This window comes from Meleagris gallopavo, chromosome 2 (genome assembly GCF_000146605.3).
Source record: "Meleagris gallopavo isolate NT-WF06-2002-E0010 breed Aviagen turkey brand Nicholas breeding stock chromosome 2, Turkey_5.1, whole genome shotgun sequence".
NCBI classification, from domain to species: domain Eukaryota; kingdom Metazoa; phylum Chordata; class Aves; order Galliformes; family Phasianidae; genus Meleagris; species Meleagris gallopavo.
The window spans coordinates 5719215-5736865 of record NC_015012.2 but is presented as its reverse complement, the minus strand read 5'-3'; the positions used below and the strand labels follow the sequence as shown (position 1 = coordinate 5736865).

General features: G+C 41.3%; 2 protein-coding genes across 2 annotated transcripts in view; one reads left to right on the top strand and one right to left on the bottom strand.

Annotated features, from left to right (window-relative positions):
- Window positions 1–17651, top strand: part of PLEK (pleckstrin) — a 53279-nt gene that overhangs the window by 13304 nt on the left and 22324 nt on the right. The window lies entirely within an intron of this gene.
- On the bottom strand, window positions 11155–17042 carry CNRIP1 (cannabinoid receptor interacting protein 1). The gene is made up of 3 exons (XM_003203685.4): window positions 16736–17042; window positions 15854–15998; window positions 11155–12637 (listed from the first exon to the last, which is right to left on the bottom strand). Exons 1-3 carry the CDS (start codon window positions 16912–16914, stop codon window positions 12473–12475), a joined length of 489 nt encoding a protein of 162 aa, XP_003203733.1. The 5' UTR covers window positions 16915–17042; the 3' UTR covers window positions 11155–12472.

Below are 17651 nucleotides of genomic sequence, written 5' to 3'. Positions count from 1 at the left end.
CTGCTAGGTGGTGTGAACAGCACAGCTTCAGCATCGCTCCCTGCTGGCTTGTCACCTGTGAGCTTTGTGTTCTTTGCTAAGGAAACAGTAGTGGAAGCAGCAACTGTGAAAGTTGGTGATAGCACAGTGCTGCCTTGACAGAAACTGCTGCTCAGAGCTCCAAGTCAAGCGTGAGACAGAAATTTGAGCAGTGGAGAAAACTGCCATCTGGGTTAACCCCAGTGAAAGCTGAATTTCACTTGTAGCTGAATTAGTAAGTGGCTGTCAGAGAGAAAATTGGGTCGGTTTCTTTCCTTAGAATTTCATTTTCAAATTTGAAGTCAGTTATTTCTTTCAGTTGTTAGGCCACATTGAATCTGAAGATGTTCTGTTCTTTGAACTACTGTGATTTATTGTTCCCCTTAAGGTCTGGTCAGCTGATCACTTCAGTTGTGTGAGTCAAGTTTATGTGAGTCAGACGTGTGCAGACATAAATGGTGCTGTTGGACTTGAAGTTCTGAGGTTTATCAGCTCTGTGTACTCTCTACTTTTCTGTATTACGGAGGAGGAGGATGGGGAGCAGTAATAATGTGACAGAACACAGGGGGCTGAGAAAGGGTTGAGCTTATAAATGCATGATCTTTGATTTTCGTTTTTTTTTCCCCACATTTTCTGAATCTGCTTTGCTAATCCTGTGTGGAAGCTGTCAGGCGTGGGGCCCTCCAGAACTGTTTGGAGCTCCTACACGTTTCCAAAACGAGAACTGCCAAAGAGCTTGTCATCCTTGCGAGAGAAAGCTCCCTCTTGTGGATGAGAGGAACGGCTGCAGTGATGAGCAGCAACGTTAGGGTCTTGCACTGTAAGTTCTTAGGATATTTTTTTTCCTCAAAGCAAGTCATTCAAGTTTTGTATGCACTGCTTTCTAAAGCTGTGTATCAACATCTAGCTGTTTGCTGTATGTATGCAAGTCCAAACAGTTTAAGTGATGTGACCATGAAGGGAGCTAAAGCAGTTGATTATTATATCAAATTTTATGCAATGATTATAAATACAAATGTATATTTTACATACATGCAAATCCCTCAATATTATGGAAATTTCTGTAAATTATACTTCATAGAGCTTATATTAAACTTCAAGATTTTTCTTTTTATTTTTCCCTTTCGTGAGTGTGTATCCCAAAGTGTATTTATGTATTTCAAAAATCTCTATCAAAGTGATTTTGGATCTTGCTGCAGTTTGGAGTCCTTGGCTCAAAGCCCTATCTGATTTATTAAGTACAGCTGCACAGTAAGTATAAAGATGAATTTGTGATGGAGGAGAATTCATCTTGATACCAAATTTCTTTTAGAAATTTACTTCTGGGCTGAGTAGGATTCATGCTTGTGATCTGAAGGCAGAAGGCTGTATCTCATTAGCAAAACCCGGAGGCATTTACTTCCATAAATGCTAATACTGTTCCCCTGAGAATGAAGTACTTAATGCGGGTGAAGAGAGGCACATAATTTAGAGTTACAGTGGAGGTTTACATTTATCAGCTCAGATTCATTGCTAGGTAGAGGACTGAGACAGCACAGAGTGTGCTGACCCACTGCAAAGAAAAAAATAATGAAATGCTGCACTGGGATTTGCTATTGGGTCCTGTTTACTGGTAAAATGCTAAAGAGCTTGTCCAGAGCTATCTGAATTCTAGCTTGTGGAACATGGCTCCACAGACATAACTGAGCTTAGGGAAGCATGGGATCTGAGATTTTTAACAATACACAATGGTGAAATGAGATTTGTGTCTGTCTTCATAAATGCTGCTCATTTTGAGATAGTTTGGAGTTATCTTTTAAGTGAGGGATAGTTACTCTAGTGAGAAAATAGCATCCTCCTTTGGGAGCTGTGAACAAGGAATAGTTGGATGAGCAGTCCTTGTGGTTGTGCTTACCAAGAAATGCATGAGCCTGAACTTGTGGGGAAGCAGGAACTTTTCAGGAGGCTGCACATATTGGAGGCTGATAAACAGGAGAACGAGGAGTGCTGGGAGAAACACCCTGATATGAGGTTTGGAGCTGTGCCAGCTCACTAGATCTCTGACTGTGACGCACTGCTGGATCAGCACGGGCAGATGCTGCTCTTCAGCTATCAGTTTGAATCAAAAGATACTCAGCAGTACTGAAAAGATGTTTCTTCTGCCTGTAAGTACTTGGACTACACTCTGTGAGGTAACAGGGTGTGCTGTGTTTGTGGGAGAAGTGGCCTATGCAGTCACAAATGGGGTGGGGAATCTTTTTAAGGTAGTTTACACCTTATGTATAACTTGTGTTTTTGAAGCTCCTTAATGGTAGGTACTTTCTCTCAGTAGCACCTTTGCCTGGTGTATTTTTGATGGTTGCTTTTATTCTTTGACAGCTCTAGTCTGGATTCTTAAGAAACTGAAATTTGTGTTGGAGTGTATTTTGTTCTGCTTTTCTTCCTCTCTGCAGCCTCTACCCCTCAACACAAAATGCTTTTCATGACAATGAAAAGAGAGGCTGAGGTCCTGTACTGAGGTTGCTTTGAATAGATTGAAGTTGGGTATCTGAACAGGTACAGTGGTTGAAATTAGTGTCCAGAATGACAGAAAGGCTGCAATGTGAGGTGAACCATAATAATAAAACACCAGCGAATCCACATGTGATGGACAGGAAATGAGATTCCATATGTTCTGTGATTTGTTCTGATACACTACTGAAAACAAAAGTGAAGTCAGATTTTTTTCATGTTCTTAATGTGGCTCTAATTTTTGTGAAGCCACTGTGAGCTGGAAGAACACTACTTCAAATCCCTGAATGCTAAGCAGTTAATTTTCTTTTACTAGACCTGTGAGAATTGAAATGATGATTAAAAATGCAAGGAAGAAAACTTAACCAGAGCTGGGAGCTTATTCTTGGCTGTAATGACTAATAACTTGTAACTGCTTACATTAAATGAGCTCTTGTTTGAAAATGTATAGATTGTGAATGAATTAATATTATGGATAAATGTTCTGATGTTTTTATATTAATTATTTAAAGCAGTGGTTTGGACTGCTTGGATGTAAATTGCAGTAAAACCTTGTCTGTCTTCCAGGAGCTCTATATCAGAGAGGCTACACAGCAGGTAATGCATAACTGGTCTGAGATAGACAGAGACAGCTTTCACTACCTCATTTAATTTTTCACTTCTATGGATTGCATTTAAAAGCCTAGCAGGTAAAAACAAAGATGGGCTAAAACTGATTCTCATTATTCTCCTCAGACGAAGGTCTCTGGGATCAAATAAAATGTTCAGTAAAACAAGCTTAAATCTTGTGAAATGTGAGGTGTTGCCATGCTACTTTATAGAGCACATAAAGGAAAAAGGTATCCTGGATTTGGTGCTTGACTTATTGTCAACTTGTTGAGGTTTTTTTTTCCCCTTTATTTGTAATCGTCTTCAAAATCAGGGCTAATGTTCAGCACATTAAAGCACTTCTTTGTATGTGCTTGTGTGTGTGACCTACATATCAGTATGTGAGTTCCTGTCATTTTTCTCTGCAGATGAGAACTGTTTTGCTGTAAGAGAGAAAATCAGGTGACTACTTAAGTATTTGCTCTGTCTGTCCATGCATTCAAGTTTTATACTTTGCAGATATGAAAAAGTTGAAAATAAAATCACAGTCGTTAGAACAAGCAGATGAGAAAGGTGATGGTGAGATTAGTCTCTGAATTATCCTGGGCTACCTCACGCTGTCTTGAGAGAGAGAACACTTTCTGTAGAGAGAGCAATGTAAAAAAGGTGCTTCTTTGATCCTTGGACTTGCTTTAGTTAACATCACTGGCCATGAGAAGCTGTCCTGCTTCTGCAGTATTGATGATTCATGTAGCAGGCACAAAATGGTTATGATCCTGGGTGGTTACAGGAGTTCTCACCATCAGGTCCACTGGGGTCTTTAACCTCAGTCTTGTACTGGAATCTAATAATGATGGAAAGAATTCTCCTCGTGTTTGTAATTTCAGAGACTTACTGCCTGCTGTGCAGTGCAGTCTGCAAGCCTAACCATTTTGGATTTTAGAACTCCAATTACTTTATATTTTATGGGTTTTTGTTTTTTTCCTAGCCAAGTATAGATTATATGAAGTATTTGTCAGAAGGTGCATTGCAAAATAGTTTAGATTTATCTTCTATTTGGAACCCGAAATTCGAAAGTAAGGAGTGCTAACCAGGGAGAATCCATGCCTCTTCTTCAGTATGAAGTTATTCTCTTCATAGTCTGTTCTTGAGACTCAGTAGTGACACAGCAGGTAAGAAAGCTGTGATGTAGCCTGGCAAATATTTAAATTTTGGTCTTTCTGTTAGAATGAAGATGGGTGGGACTGTTGCCAAGAGGTTGGCCTGACTGTGTTGCAATATAAATTAACATTGTGTTCTACCCAATCTTCTCTGTGAGGATATTGGAAGTCCCTCAATTTTCTCATATACTTGTATTGTTCACCAAAGTTTCCTTTTTGGGGGGAAGAATAGGATGCAGCTGTTGGAAAAGGGATCTGCTGCATGATCAGATTTTTTTTTCCAGGAGTTGCATTTGGTTTCAGCTGAGGTACACACTGGGAACTAAAAGTGCTCCCTAACTTCCTTAGCCGTGTTCTTTTGGCTGTAACAGTACCTTCTGGGTACCTCACTGGTGCTGTTTGGAAGTAGCACAACATCAGAGCATAGCACTCTGTGTGATCTGTACCACCCTCACATGGCACTTCTGAGTGGTGCTACTCCACAGGATGTTGGTTAGCCAGTTGGTGTGCCCTTAGATACATTCCATGCAGTGACAGCCACGCTCCATTGCCCATCCCACATCCCCCAGATAAATACATTAAAAACTACTGAATGATTGAGGTTCTTACAAGATTGAGGTTTTCAGAAATGGCTGCTTTATGCAGAGCCTTCAAGGCAAACAGAAGTAATAGACTGAACAGCAAATTGTGAGAGAATAGGAAGCCTTCTCTCTCTGCTTTCTCTCTTCCCCCATTACAGATGACAGATGAGATCGGGCACGAGAGAGAGGTGAGCGAACTATGACTACTTATTAGTAACTACTGACTGCCTAGAGAATGCTGGAGTTTGATATCAAATTGATGGTAAGAAAGTGACAATCAGAAGCTTATAGTTACTTACCTGTAAAAAATGTGGGAAATTCTGTAGATTTGAGGTTAGCAGCAATCCTAGCCTGGAAGGAGTCTTAGAGGTGACTGAGAACATGACCACCAAAAGAGTTTCCTTCAGGTTTCCTTATATTGTAATATTTTAATATGAAGTCTCACAGTTAGCGTTTCTTTCACTGTTTGTGGGTCTTCTCAAAGCAAAATCTCAATGTTCTTGCAATTCTCTTGGTTTCTGTAGTATTGCGGCTCCAAGTTTGTGCCATTCCGCTGTTTTCTCTTTGGACATCAGGACAGAAGCTGATGTCTAAGATAAGGTATGGGCACTCATGGATTTGTAGAATGGAGTGCGTAGACTGAATGTGTATTTACTGTCCTAGATGTGATCTTTCAGGGCTAACAGCTGCAGGAGGACTGATGAGAAAGCTAATAGTCTCCCTTTGCTGTACTGTTCTGATCATGCATCAGTCCTTGAGCTAAGCATGCTCTTCTGTTCCTTCTTGGATTGCTTATTTGTGTCTGAGTGCCTCTACTTCTTACATTGCAGAGCTGAAGTGGAGTAGTGCAGAGCTAATTGAAAATTCTCCATATTATTTTTCCATATCTTTTCATTTTTATGGCAGTTTTGTGGAGATGCTTGATTCCATCCAAACTTCTAATAATAGATTTTTAAGCAAATGAAGATTGTTAGCTATTTTAATTGAAAAAAAAAAATAAAAATAAAAATAAACATGCAGGAAGTTTTTCAGCTCTGCTTGTTCATTATGTAACTTACTTTGTACTAGAAAATAAGCACAAAATGTTAGCTCTGGATCCCTAGAGAAAAATAAAGATAGGGCAAATGATCTATAGAGGAAGTCTTTTCATAATATTTAAAACAAATCCTTTGGAAGTATTTCCTCAGTGTGTTATATTCCATTTGTATTAAGATGACTAGGTTTGAATTTTTACAATTCTGTTTTAAGCAAGAGCAGTATTAATCCACATTTTTGCCTATTGGGACAAATTTATTCCTCGTGTTAACTACAGTTATTACAGTGGAGCTCTGTACCTGGAATGAATTTGGAATCTTTTCTTGGTTTCTTAACCTCTGTCTCAAGAGTAGCAGAGTTCAGTATAAGCATTGTGCCTTTGAAAATAAGATCTGCATACTTATACATGATTGCTGCATTGTTCTGATAGGCAAAATGTTGCAAGCCTCTCAAACAGGTTTCCATCTGCAACTGAGCTGAAAGACTCCTGAGACCACATCTTTGTTTGAATACTGTTAAATCATTGCAATGCAGTCACAGTTTCCATGCAGAACTGGGATGACTGCAGTTTGATTACCTCGCAGAGTTACTCTTTGCATTTATTTTCTCAGCTTGCCTATTTGGTTACAATTTAGGATTTAGGCAGATAAATGTCTCTGAAGCCAGAAGTCAAAATCATACAGGTGTAGGGTGGGTAAAGAAAACCAATTAACTGGGTATAGAATTGGTCAGGGCTTGTTCTCTACAAAAACTCTCTGGAATTTGAGAGTACCTTAACTTAACTGGTTGGCAGGAGACTGTAATCATAGTCAAAATAGTATATTTTGTGATATTATTACAACAGAGACTCATAGTCAGTGGTTCAGTGTCCAAATGGAGATTAGTGATGAGTGATGTGCGTCAGGGTTCTGTACTGGGACTGATGCTCTTTAAAGTCTTTATTACTGACATCAACATTGGGATGCACCCTCACCAAATCTGTGGATAACACCAAGGTGTGTGGTGTGGTTGACACACCTGGCACAGGATGCCATCCAGAGAGACTTAGACAGGTAGAGCAGTGGGCCCAGGAGAACCTCATGACATTCAACAAAGTGCAAGTCTTGCACCTGGGTCACAGCAAACCCCACTAGCAGTACAAGCTGGGGGATGTAAGGATAGAGCACAGCCCTGTCAAAAAGTGCTTGTGGTTAGCAGCTGGAAATGAGTCAGCAATGTGCCATCACAACCCAGAGAGCCAACTGTATCCTGAGCTGCATCCAAAGCAGCACAACCAGCAGAGTGAAGGAGCGGATCTTGTCATTTTACTCCGAGACCTCACCTGGAGCACTGCATCAAGATGGGGAGTGCTCAGTATAGGAGAGACATGGGTCTGGAGCGTGTCCAGAGGAAAGACAAAATTGATCCCAGGGATGGAACACCTCCCTTTGAGGACAGGATGAAAGCTGGGCTGTGCAGCCTGGAGAAGGGAAGGATCCAGGAAGGGAAGGACCTGAGAGCAGCCTTTCAATATCTGATGGGGAGCTGTAAGAAGGAAGGGGACAGACTCTTTAGCAGAGTCTGATGTGGTAAGGTTGAGGTAAATGGTTTCAAACTAGAAGAGGGGAGATTTAGATGGGATATAAGGAAGAAGTTTTTTACAATAAAAGTGGTGAGACAGTGCAAGAGGTTGGCCAGAGAGGTGGTGGAAGCTCTGTCCCTGGAGGCATTCAAGATCAGGCTAGATGGGGCTCAGCCCTGTCCATTGCTGAGGAGTTGGACCAGATGACCTTTAAAGGTTCCTTCTACCTCAACAGTACTATGATTCTCTGATTACTGCATGCTCCTTCCATTTTTCCAGCAGAAAAAGCTTTCTGGGTATCCCATTAAGCTCCTAATGATTCATTTCCAGCTACTGAGAACATCTCTATAGCACATGTCACAGCTTAACATAGCTATTGCTGTACACATGGTCACAGTCATTTCCCTAACAGTAGGATAGCACCTGCCCTTGCAGTTACCACGCTGAAAAATGGCAGAAGGTCCATCTTACTTCCAACACAATCACAGGGTTCTTATCTGTGTTGTCTTTGTTATCATCATCTGCTAGTTTATGACTTCTCTCAGGATTGTTCAAAATCTGCAGAATTTACTGAATGTGGGCACAAGGCTCTTCCTTTCTGTTTGGGATACAGTAGTAATGCCTGTTCTCTGGTGGGGCGGAGAACTAAGTACTTACTGATAATATCTGAAGCCTTCGTGTATGTCAGAACTGAGGTTTATTTGTCAAAATACAGATGTGGTGTTATGGTTTGTTTTTTCAGCATTTAAGATTTTTTGGCACCAATATTGATGGAAAAGATGTTATTGCTTTTAAGCCACATCGCTGCAGAACTTCTACCACTGCAGATCAGCAGTGCTTTCTGTAGGCTATCTTCACTTCATTTTTCTGGTAGCTGGTTGTTTTCTTCATATGTTACAGCTGGAATACATTCTGATTAGTCCCTGTGAATTTCTTCTCTTTGAAGAGACAGAGAAGGTCACTCATGGGATTATCTTTCCTGAGTGTACAGAAATTATCTGTCAGTTAATAAGAGAAATAATAGTTAAAAATAATTTGAGATAGAAACAGAGAAAATAAAAAAAAATGCGGAAAGGATTGGCTTGGCTCTTACTGGGCTTATGCAGCTTTGTCTTCCTAAGGCCAAAAGCCAGATATCACAGGGTTTGAAGCTTTGAGTGTTGGCCCCAGGAAGAGAGGGGAAAGGAAACAGTCCAAGGAATGCTGGCAAAATCTGCCAAGCATGCAGTAGGGAAGGCCTGCAAGCAGGAACATCCATCTTCCTAGCCAAAGACTGGGGTTAGCTGCTCCAAGAGGACTTTCCAGTCATCCCTTGTGAGCTCTGTAAGGAGTAAGGGAAAATATGAATGCTGTGAGACTCCTGCTGCTGTGTTGTGCTTCAGGGTTGGCACAGCTATTAAGGCAATATTTTGAGTTTTGAGAGCTGCAGAATACGTTTCAAATCTCAGGGAAAGGTTAGTATTTAAAGCAGTGCTGTTTTCTTAGTTAATCAAAGATATGCATAGAAGTTCTAGAAAAATAAAACTCTTCAAAATTAGCACGTGGTTCAAAACTTTACCTAGCACATCAGGCAAGTGCTCTTAAAGAAGTGGAAACCAAACTCTGACATGTAAACACCTTGAGTAGCTATGAGCTACAAAACTCATAGCTCCACTGTACAGAGGTTCCATATGTCTCCTATAGGAAGAATGGAACAAATGAGTTTTCTGAAACTGAAGCCAGTGGAACCTCACAAATGTGTGTTAGTATGTCAGTACTGGTTTTCTTCAGATACAGTAAGATGGTCGGAAATATCCAAAGCCCACATTAGTTGTGCTAAACACAGAACGTTATACAGATTCTCTATGTCAGATTGCAACTATTGTTATAATAAAATCATGACTGATAATTTGCTCTTGGATTCTTTTACTCAGCAATCTGAAAGTGTGAGCTGCTACCTAAATATAGATCAAAAAGTAACTCTCTCGAAGGTTCAGTATATTCATTTCAATCTTCCTTATGAAAATCAAAGCTGGAAACTTTCATGGAAACACAAGGGACAGAAGAGAAAAAAAAATTTAAGGCTTTAATGCATAAAATCTTCAAGCAGTGCTTTGTGGTTTCAGCTGGATTGGCACATTATCAGCACTTTATGACAACGTGTTGGAGAAATATAAAAAATATATTTAAGCTTAGTATATTGTGTCCTGTTCTGAGTTTTGGAGTTTCTCTTGAAGAATGGAAATACTAATTAGAAAAAGGTGTGTTAAGAACAAACTTGTCTGGGGATTAAATGTTGCTTAATGCATCAGACTGTCACAGCAACAGCTGCTTTATTTGATTCCCCACAAGCTCAATGAATATTTGCCAGAGCTGTTCTGCATGTGCAACATTCAAATCACTCCTGTATGAATATATATTTTTTTTAAAGATAGGAATGAGGAGAGGCTATAAAGCCATATTCCTCCATACTTAAATGTCATCTAGAGGAAAAGAAAGTAACAGCTGCTAAATACTACTTACACCTTCCCCAAAATAAGTAGATAAACAGCCTTTATCCTTTTTTATCACTGCCACTATCTGTAAAAGGAGGACCGCAGCTCTGGTCAGCGAAATTCAGCTTCAGGATGTGGAGTCTGCAAGGTATTGTTGGTCAGCACATCCTCTCTCTCCTTTAAAAGCAACTCCACCTGCAAGCTCTCTTTTGACCTCTTTCTGATCTGAATTTCAGCTGACTTGCTACAGGTCTTGCCAGGGCATGAGAAAAGAGCTGTCCTGTTCACCACTGATGTACATGTGAGCATTTACCTGGGAAAGGTGAGCCTATGCTTACCACATAACAGCCCTCCCATGTCAGGGGAGGCTACGCTTATTCACTATAACATTTCTCAAATGTTAGAGGGCTCAGAGGTTGTGGGCCAGGGACTTCAGAGTAGCTGAACTCCAGGTAGAGGTCTGTCTACACCTTTTGCGTTTACCAGAACAAAAAAATTCTGTTAAATTACATATCAAACATATATTTCACGCTGGCGTGCTTCTTTCATACATACAAAGTATATGTGTAACAAAATACGATAATTTTTGCATAAGAAACAATGTTTTAGTAGTGCGGAAGTGGAATGATCAACAGCTGGAAATTTGGTATTATTACAATCTCTATTACCTGGAAATTTCCACTCAGGAGCTGGCAAAACCACTTCCATCCAAAATACAGCTTTCATTTGAATTTGATGTTCAATTCATTCTTTTTTTTCTTTTCATTTTCAAGAATTCTTCACCTAGTCTGGAAAAAGTCTGAGAAGGGTCATAGCAATGAAGTACAAGCAATGTAATTTGCCTTTGTGATACTGCCCTGGAGCAGAGATGAAGCTGACTAGCTCACTGCTCCAGTACTGTATTACATCAGTACAACGATCAGCCTTTTTTCTCTATGGAAATTTGATTAAGAATTCAGTGGAAGAAAATACTTGTATTTCATTTTTATCCTGAATCTCAACTTGCTGCAGAGTTAATACAACAAAATGGTGTTGAATTTTTTTTAGTAATCTCTACTATGCATTATCACATTGCTGACCTGCATACTAGCATGTTAGATCTGTATTTCCTAGAAAGAGCAGCTTTGGGATTTCCACGTGAAGTGCTTTGGACTGTATTTTCAGAGAGCACTGACTAATGTTCTCTCTGCTGACTTTTTACAACGACCACGTCTATTTTCTATTCATTTAGATGATCACACAACAGAAACTGTTGAAGTCCTTTATTACAAAGATCAAAAGTCATGGTTACCATTTACATACGCAATTTACAAATTATTCACAAAGGAAGTAACAGCTATACAAGAACTGACAGCTTACTTTAGCCCAAGTAGGAGATGGGACAGTATAGTTGTTTCCCTGCTTTATTTCCTGAAAGAAAAGGTGTCTCTTTGTGGTGGTTTTTTTTTTTTTTCCTATTGTTGTTGTTATCTGTATGTGTTAAACACTGACCTAGTGTTTAGGTAGCACCTTTAGTTGTATCTGATCATATACTGACCTTTTCTTCGTTGCAAAGAGCACAGTGCATGTATAAACATGCACAGAGATCTGTAGTTTTGTCAATGCTGAGTTTTTGTTTGATGGGAATCCTATAGATTTTGGTATGATGTAGTGGTCAGGCTTAACAAAGCTGATTTGTGGGATTTCATTGATTTTCAGCAATATTTCATTGAAACAAAACTGGAGATTATTATCAAAACTCTTATTCTAAGAACTAAATTGAGGATGGCTGCTATATCTCTCAATAAGACTACTATGATCTTAACATAGATGCTAGCCAGGCTGTTAGATGTCTTTAATACCACAACTGATTTATTGCTTTTCTCTCATTCAGGTTAGTATGTTTTATACCATTTCCTAAAGCTATTTCAGAGACTGGGAAACTTAACATCAAAGAGTGCTAATTTATCAAATCTCACAAAATAGGATGTTTATCACAGGGTATCTTACAGCACTCAACAAAAAAAGTGAATTTCCAATCCCTTGATACGAAAGCACAATATCAACAGTGCAATAGCTGCCATTTGTCTAAACCTACAGACATAATCCATAATTACACTTGTTTCTGTCCACTGGGATGATGTTTAGACAATTATTGAAGGAGCACACTGATAAAGGAGCAAACAAACAGATATGGAAATCACTAATGTAATGTTGCATCCAAATTTTAAGCAATAAAGCAAAACACTTCACAAAGGTTTTTACGTCTAATGGAACTGTTTAGTGGGCATCATCCAAATAGTTATGATAGTATTATGATGGTATGACTTTCTACCCAGGAATCAAATATTCTCAAAGCCTACAGTACTCCCGGGGTATAGATAAAGACTTGCAGATGCCATAGTAAACTTGAAATACAGTAATAGGCAAAGACTTTAGTGGCACCACCTGTACATACAGCTGAGTTATTGGAACCTTACGGAACAGAGCGACGTTGCAGTATGCCTTTGGTAAGGCTTCTTGCTGGTTTAAAAAGGTAGATTTTTCTTTAAGGAGATTGTCCAGCAGTATTGGTTTCACTTCTGTTCAGTGGAAGGTCTCTTTATTGATCCACATAAGACTCCGTGTTTCATTTGGTTTGCATTCATACTCAATACTGCCAAAGCTGTTTCCCCATTGGCAGTGATCCCGTTTGTGGTAGTTGTAGAATTTGACTTGCCAGACTGTTTCAAAAACACCAATGTCATTAAACTGTGAAGAAAAGGGAGTATGGGTGTTAGTAAGCTTACTTCTTTGTTGTTCTTCTTACAAGAAACTTATGAAATTGGAACAGAAAATAGCTAATGTATGGGTTATTGTTCCTCCAGTCAAAAATCAAAGATCTGTAAAACCTACTCTAGCGGCTATAAAGTCTTTTATTCTTAAATATGCATAAAACATGAGGGATCAGATTCTCCATTTACTGCCCTCTTGCATTTATTTATGTCTGGTAAAGGCAAGGGAGTAAAAATGTTAAGCTTCCCATATGGGTAGGTGTTATTAACATGAAGAACCGAAGCTATAATCCCTCTCAGGAGAGCAGAGCAGTGGTGGTTTGTTGAGCTCCAATTGGCTTGGTATACATCATGTAGCAGAGATCTGTAGTGATCTAGGCTATCACTTCAACTCTATACTGTATCTGGAGGTTGCAGTGTGAATTGGGAGGATACCTTGTTTTGATCAGTCTCAAATATTTAATGTCCCTGTGTTTTTTTAGAGCAGTGTCATTATTGAGACATTTTTTCCTTGTAAGCGTTTCCATCACTCACTCTGACAGCTTCTTCACTTGACTCTTTTCCATTCCCATCATGTGCCTGGAAGATGACCTTTGATCATCTACCTAGAATAATCACACTTGCAAAGAGTGTATGAAAGCTCCTTTTATACAGTGACTCTTAGTAAGCACAACCATTTATACTTAGTTTTCTCAGAATGAACATTGCTTGGAATCTCTCCCCAGCCCACTTTGTTTTCTTAAATTCAGTCTGACAGCAGCAGGAGTTACTCTGTGCTGTCAGTGGAAGATTTTTATTTGGCTCCAGTTGTGTTACCTTAAAGGTGTAGCTTAAGTGTTTCTGCCACTTCAATTGATAAAGAAGGAATCAAAGGTGCAAGCTATTTTATCTCTCTCAGCAACCAAAACCTTTATTAATGATCCTCCACTAAAACCCTCTAATGGTAATCCTGATACCACTTATAAGGCAAGATAGTAAAGGTTAAGCACATCGAATATTGCTGTGCACAATCTGCATAGAGAAATCTGTAGTAGAGAAGAGCATCAACTGCAGTTGTCTAGAGACTGAGGAAAAGATTGATCCAGAAGAAAAGGTGTTTCTAATACTATTTGTGGAAGGCAGTAAGATACAAGAGCAGTGTTGTATTTCACTGATGTATAGAAAAAAAATCTGAATTTCAGAAAGAAATGAAGGAAGAAAGAAAAGTTGTCTTCCTCTAGTGACCCAGTTTACTAATCTACTCTGGGTAGTTTGTCTGACTTTTATATATTTCCACAAGAAGGAAAGAATTAATTGCAGAGCTTTTCTACTACCATGTTCTGCTCAGCCCAGTACTTGCACATGCACCAACTCTGTGGCATCATCAGGAATATCCTGCATCCTCAGAGTTCCTGTGGCTCTTCTGCAGGGCCAGCACACAGCCTTCCCCAGGGAAGATGGATGGCTCTACTCTTCGAAGGTTAGATTTAGGGCTGTAGGCACAAGTTATTTAATCATGCCCTCTGAATTTGTGTGGTGTTTGTTAGGGGAATACAGATCTGACTTCCCTAATTCAGTCTTAACCTGGCCTGACCGAGAATAAAATGAGACCCAAAGAAAGGTTTCTAACTTAGTTTACACCATTTGCTGGACAGTTTAGAGTTTTCCAGGTCATGAGCATAACTAAGCAGTCAGGTAACGGAAATGCATCCTCAGAGCAGACAAGAAATGCAACATTTTCATGAATACTTTGTCTTTTAGGAATATCAAAATGGTTCTGATGTCAGGACTGACCTCTCAATCTATTTCTAGTGCGAGTTCAGGCTTTCAGCCTTAGAGTCCTTTCCTGCCTAGGATACATACATAGTATTCTGCCTGTTACAGAAAAAGAACTGGAGGCAGCAGTTCCTCATAGCTGAAGGAAATAGGAAAATGTATAGCTGTACACAGTAACCATAATTTAGAAGATTCAGGAAGTAGGCATTACCAGTTCTTGAAATGGGAAGCCTAGCTTGTTCCCTAAATCTGTCATAGGTCTGTCTAGCTAAGCAGATAAATAATGAGTTAAGCGTGTATATTATTGGCAACTAAACCAGGATTTAAGACTTCAAAGTATCAATTGTGGACATCTAAGTCTGTACTGAAGAACCAATCTGTCAAAATCAAATATTAAGAGAGGCTAAAAACTTGCTTAGCACTTGCAAATCCTAATAACTTCACCATTAGTACATCAGGATTTGGTTTGTAAAGCTACTGTTTAGACAAATATTGTAGCTGCTCATTCTGATCTACAAAAAACAGCTAGGAGCTTGTGTCTGAAACCCAGGCCCTCCTTGCATTGCTTAAAATTACTCCATTTCTGGTAACTGTTATAAGTTACTCATGTTGTAATTATCAGAAAATTCAAATTAAGATGGTACAATTCTTATTTAGAAAGGTATTGCCATACTAAACGGTGATTCCAGAAGAAGAAGAAAACAAATAGTAAAGATACACAGATAAGATCAAATTCTGTGTGGACTGAGCAAATGTGAGAAAAAGCTGAAATCTGACAGGCTTGGAAAACGTGGCAAGGTCCTAAACTTGTATGAATTGGAATAGACCTTTAGGAGAGCTTCAGCTGACAATGGCTTATTGTTTCACTTCCACTTTTTGTTACAGGGGCTACCGAATAAACAGCACATATATTCCTCACAACTGTAATTGAAGGGGAGAGACAATGACAGCCAAAGCAAAGTCTCCCTCTTGTGTGTGTTCTCCCACACGTGCTCACATACATGCTTTCAGCTTCTAGCATGTTCTGCTCTTAAAAGCTCTGACAGTGCTGGCAGACTAAAGAGGGTTCTCTGTATTCCAAGGGATGGGGGTATCATTCCTGTCCTGGGATCTTGATGGGAGTTCCTGGTTTGCAAATGCCCTTGTAGGAGAGGTGGGAGGTTCAGCTCCCATTTCTTTTTCCTGCAGCACCCCAGATCTATGCAGATCTCTACAAATCCCCCTAGTACTTCCTGGCCCCTGCTACTCTCATGTTTGTGTTTTCCCCCTGTGCTATAACTAGCAGTCTCACTGATGCAAAGCAAAGAGGAGGGCTGCAGCTGTGAGCAGGCTTTGCCCTAGAACATTTCACCTCCATGCTTTCCTTTATAGATGTCAACTCTCTGCTGCCCTCTGTGCCTTTCCGTGCTGGGCTCCTGCTGCAAAGAGGACCACCTACCTGCATGTTGACCTGGATGGGCTGTCTCTCCCCACTCTTGGTGTGGGGCACCCCTTCTGTGTCGTAGATCCCTGTGTAAGAGGCCACTTGTGCATCCCTCGATTTCTCCTCCAGTGGGACATTGACACCCCCGATGCCCATCGTCCTGCAAAGAGATGGGATGCATCCTTTCAGCAGCCCTGCAGGCCCCCTTCCTAGCAGCTTGGAGCCAGCAGGTAGGCTTGAATCCTGGCAGCCTCCGTGCTGGGGATGCTTCAGGGATTTTAGCAGGCCTCCAGGAGCTGCTGACTCACTGGGGCTCCTGAAAAATGTCAGGAATCTCAGGGCTCAGCAGTCGTCCAGGGAAGGTGTAAAAAGGAAAGGAAGGAGGATGCTGGTGGTGGGGGGGTGGTAGAGATATGATCCTCAGCAGCTAGGGAGTGGTTAGTTGAATCCCTTCTCCAGAGCTGTCTTCCAGCCAGAGCCATTTTCCCATCTGCATCCTCCCTGCTTCCAGTCTCTGCTTTGCCATGGTGCAGTGAGGCTTGGACTGGAGAGCATCCCCAGCCTGCAGAACTGGAGGGGATCTTCTCTCTTCTCTGTGCTGTGACAGTGGAGGAAGAAAAGGAGCTGGACCTTAAAGAGCCTCAGGGAAGGTGGGAATGGAGAAAGAAACAGCTCCTAAGGGCAGCCTCTCTCCCAAGCCAGTTTCTTATGCTGGCTGGGCAAAGCAGCAGGAACAGCTGGCCAGGGATCTGGAAACAGCAAAGCAAAAGGGTGGGGAGGGAGAAATGACGGAAACCTCGCTCTGTCAGCCTGCCAGGAAAAAATATTAAACCTCTAAAAATAAAAGCAGCGGGAAAGGGAGGGCTGCGGGGGCCGCAACGGAGAGGATGCACTTACGTGGCCTGCACGGTGCCGGGCCGGAGGGCCACCTCAATCTTGTATTTGGCCCCGGTGAGCAGCTTGATGGTGCGGTTCTGGCCGAAGCGCTGCCCGTCCACCTTGAAGTACACCGCCCCGTCGTTGGGCTGGATTTTGAGGGAGACGCTGATTTTCACGAGGCTGGGGATGTCAACCATCGCGCGGCTGCGGGGTCTGCGCCCGTCTCCCCCCCTCCGCGGAAGGCGGCCAGCAGAGGAGACCGAGACGGCGAGGGAGAGGAAGAGGAGGAGGGAGGAGGAAGAGGAGGGGCTGCCGGATCCGAGCCAGCCCAGCCCTTCCCAAAAGCAGCGGATGATATATTTGTTTTTCCCTCCCCCGCTAATCACGGAGCAGCATCTGTGCTGCGGATCTTCCCTCCATCTCCTTGTTTGGGGAACATTTGCAGCTGCTCAGATGGCCGCGGGTTAGCAGGGAGGTAATCCGGCCTCGGTTACGGCAGCCTTAATCCCGCCGTCATTCCCGGGCCGGGCCGGGCGGGGCGGTTCAGCACCACGGGCACGGACAGCAGCGCGGCGCTCAACGCCGCAATCGGGCACGATTTGTGCTGGCATCTGCTATCGCCTCATCCCGACTCTCATATTGTCGCAGAAAGCAAACAACCAGTCAACAGCAACAGAAAAAAAGACAAACAAGCAAACAACCATGTTTTTAAGGAGAAAGATCTCTGAAACTGGAAGTTGTAACTTTCAGTTCTTAGCTCTCCGCCCGTCTCATTCCAGATTGCAGAAATTACTTTTCATCCAGGAGTGGAAGATTTAGGCATCCTTTCCACTCTTTTGCAACTATGCTTTTAAAACTGCAATGTTCTCGCAGTTGGCACAGGATTTGGGCCAAAAAAATTTGCAGGAAGGCCAACTGTGTTCTGGGCTGCATT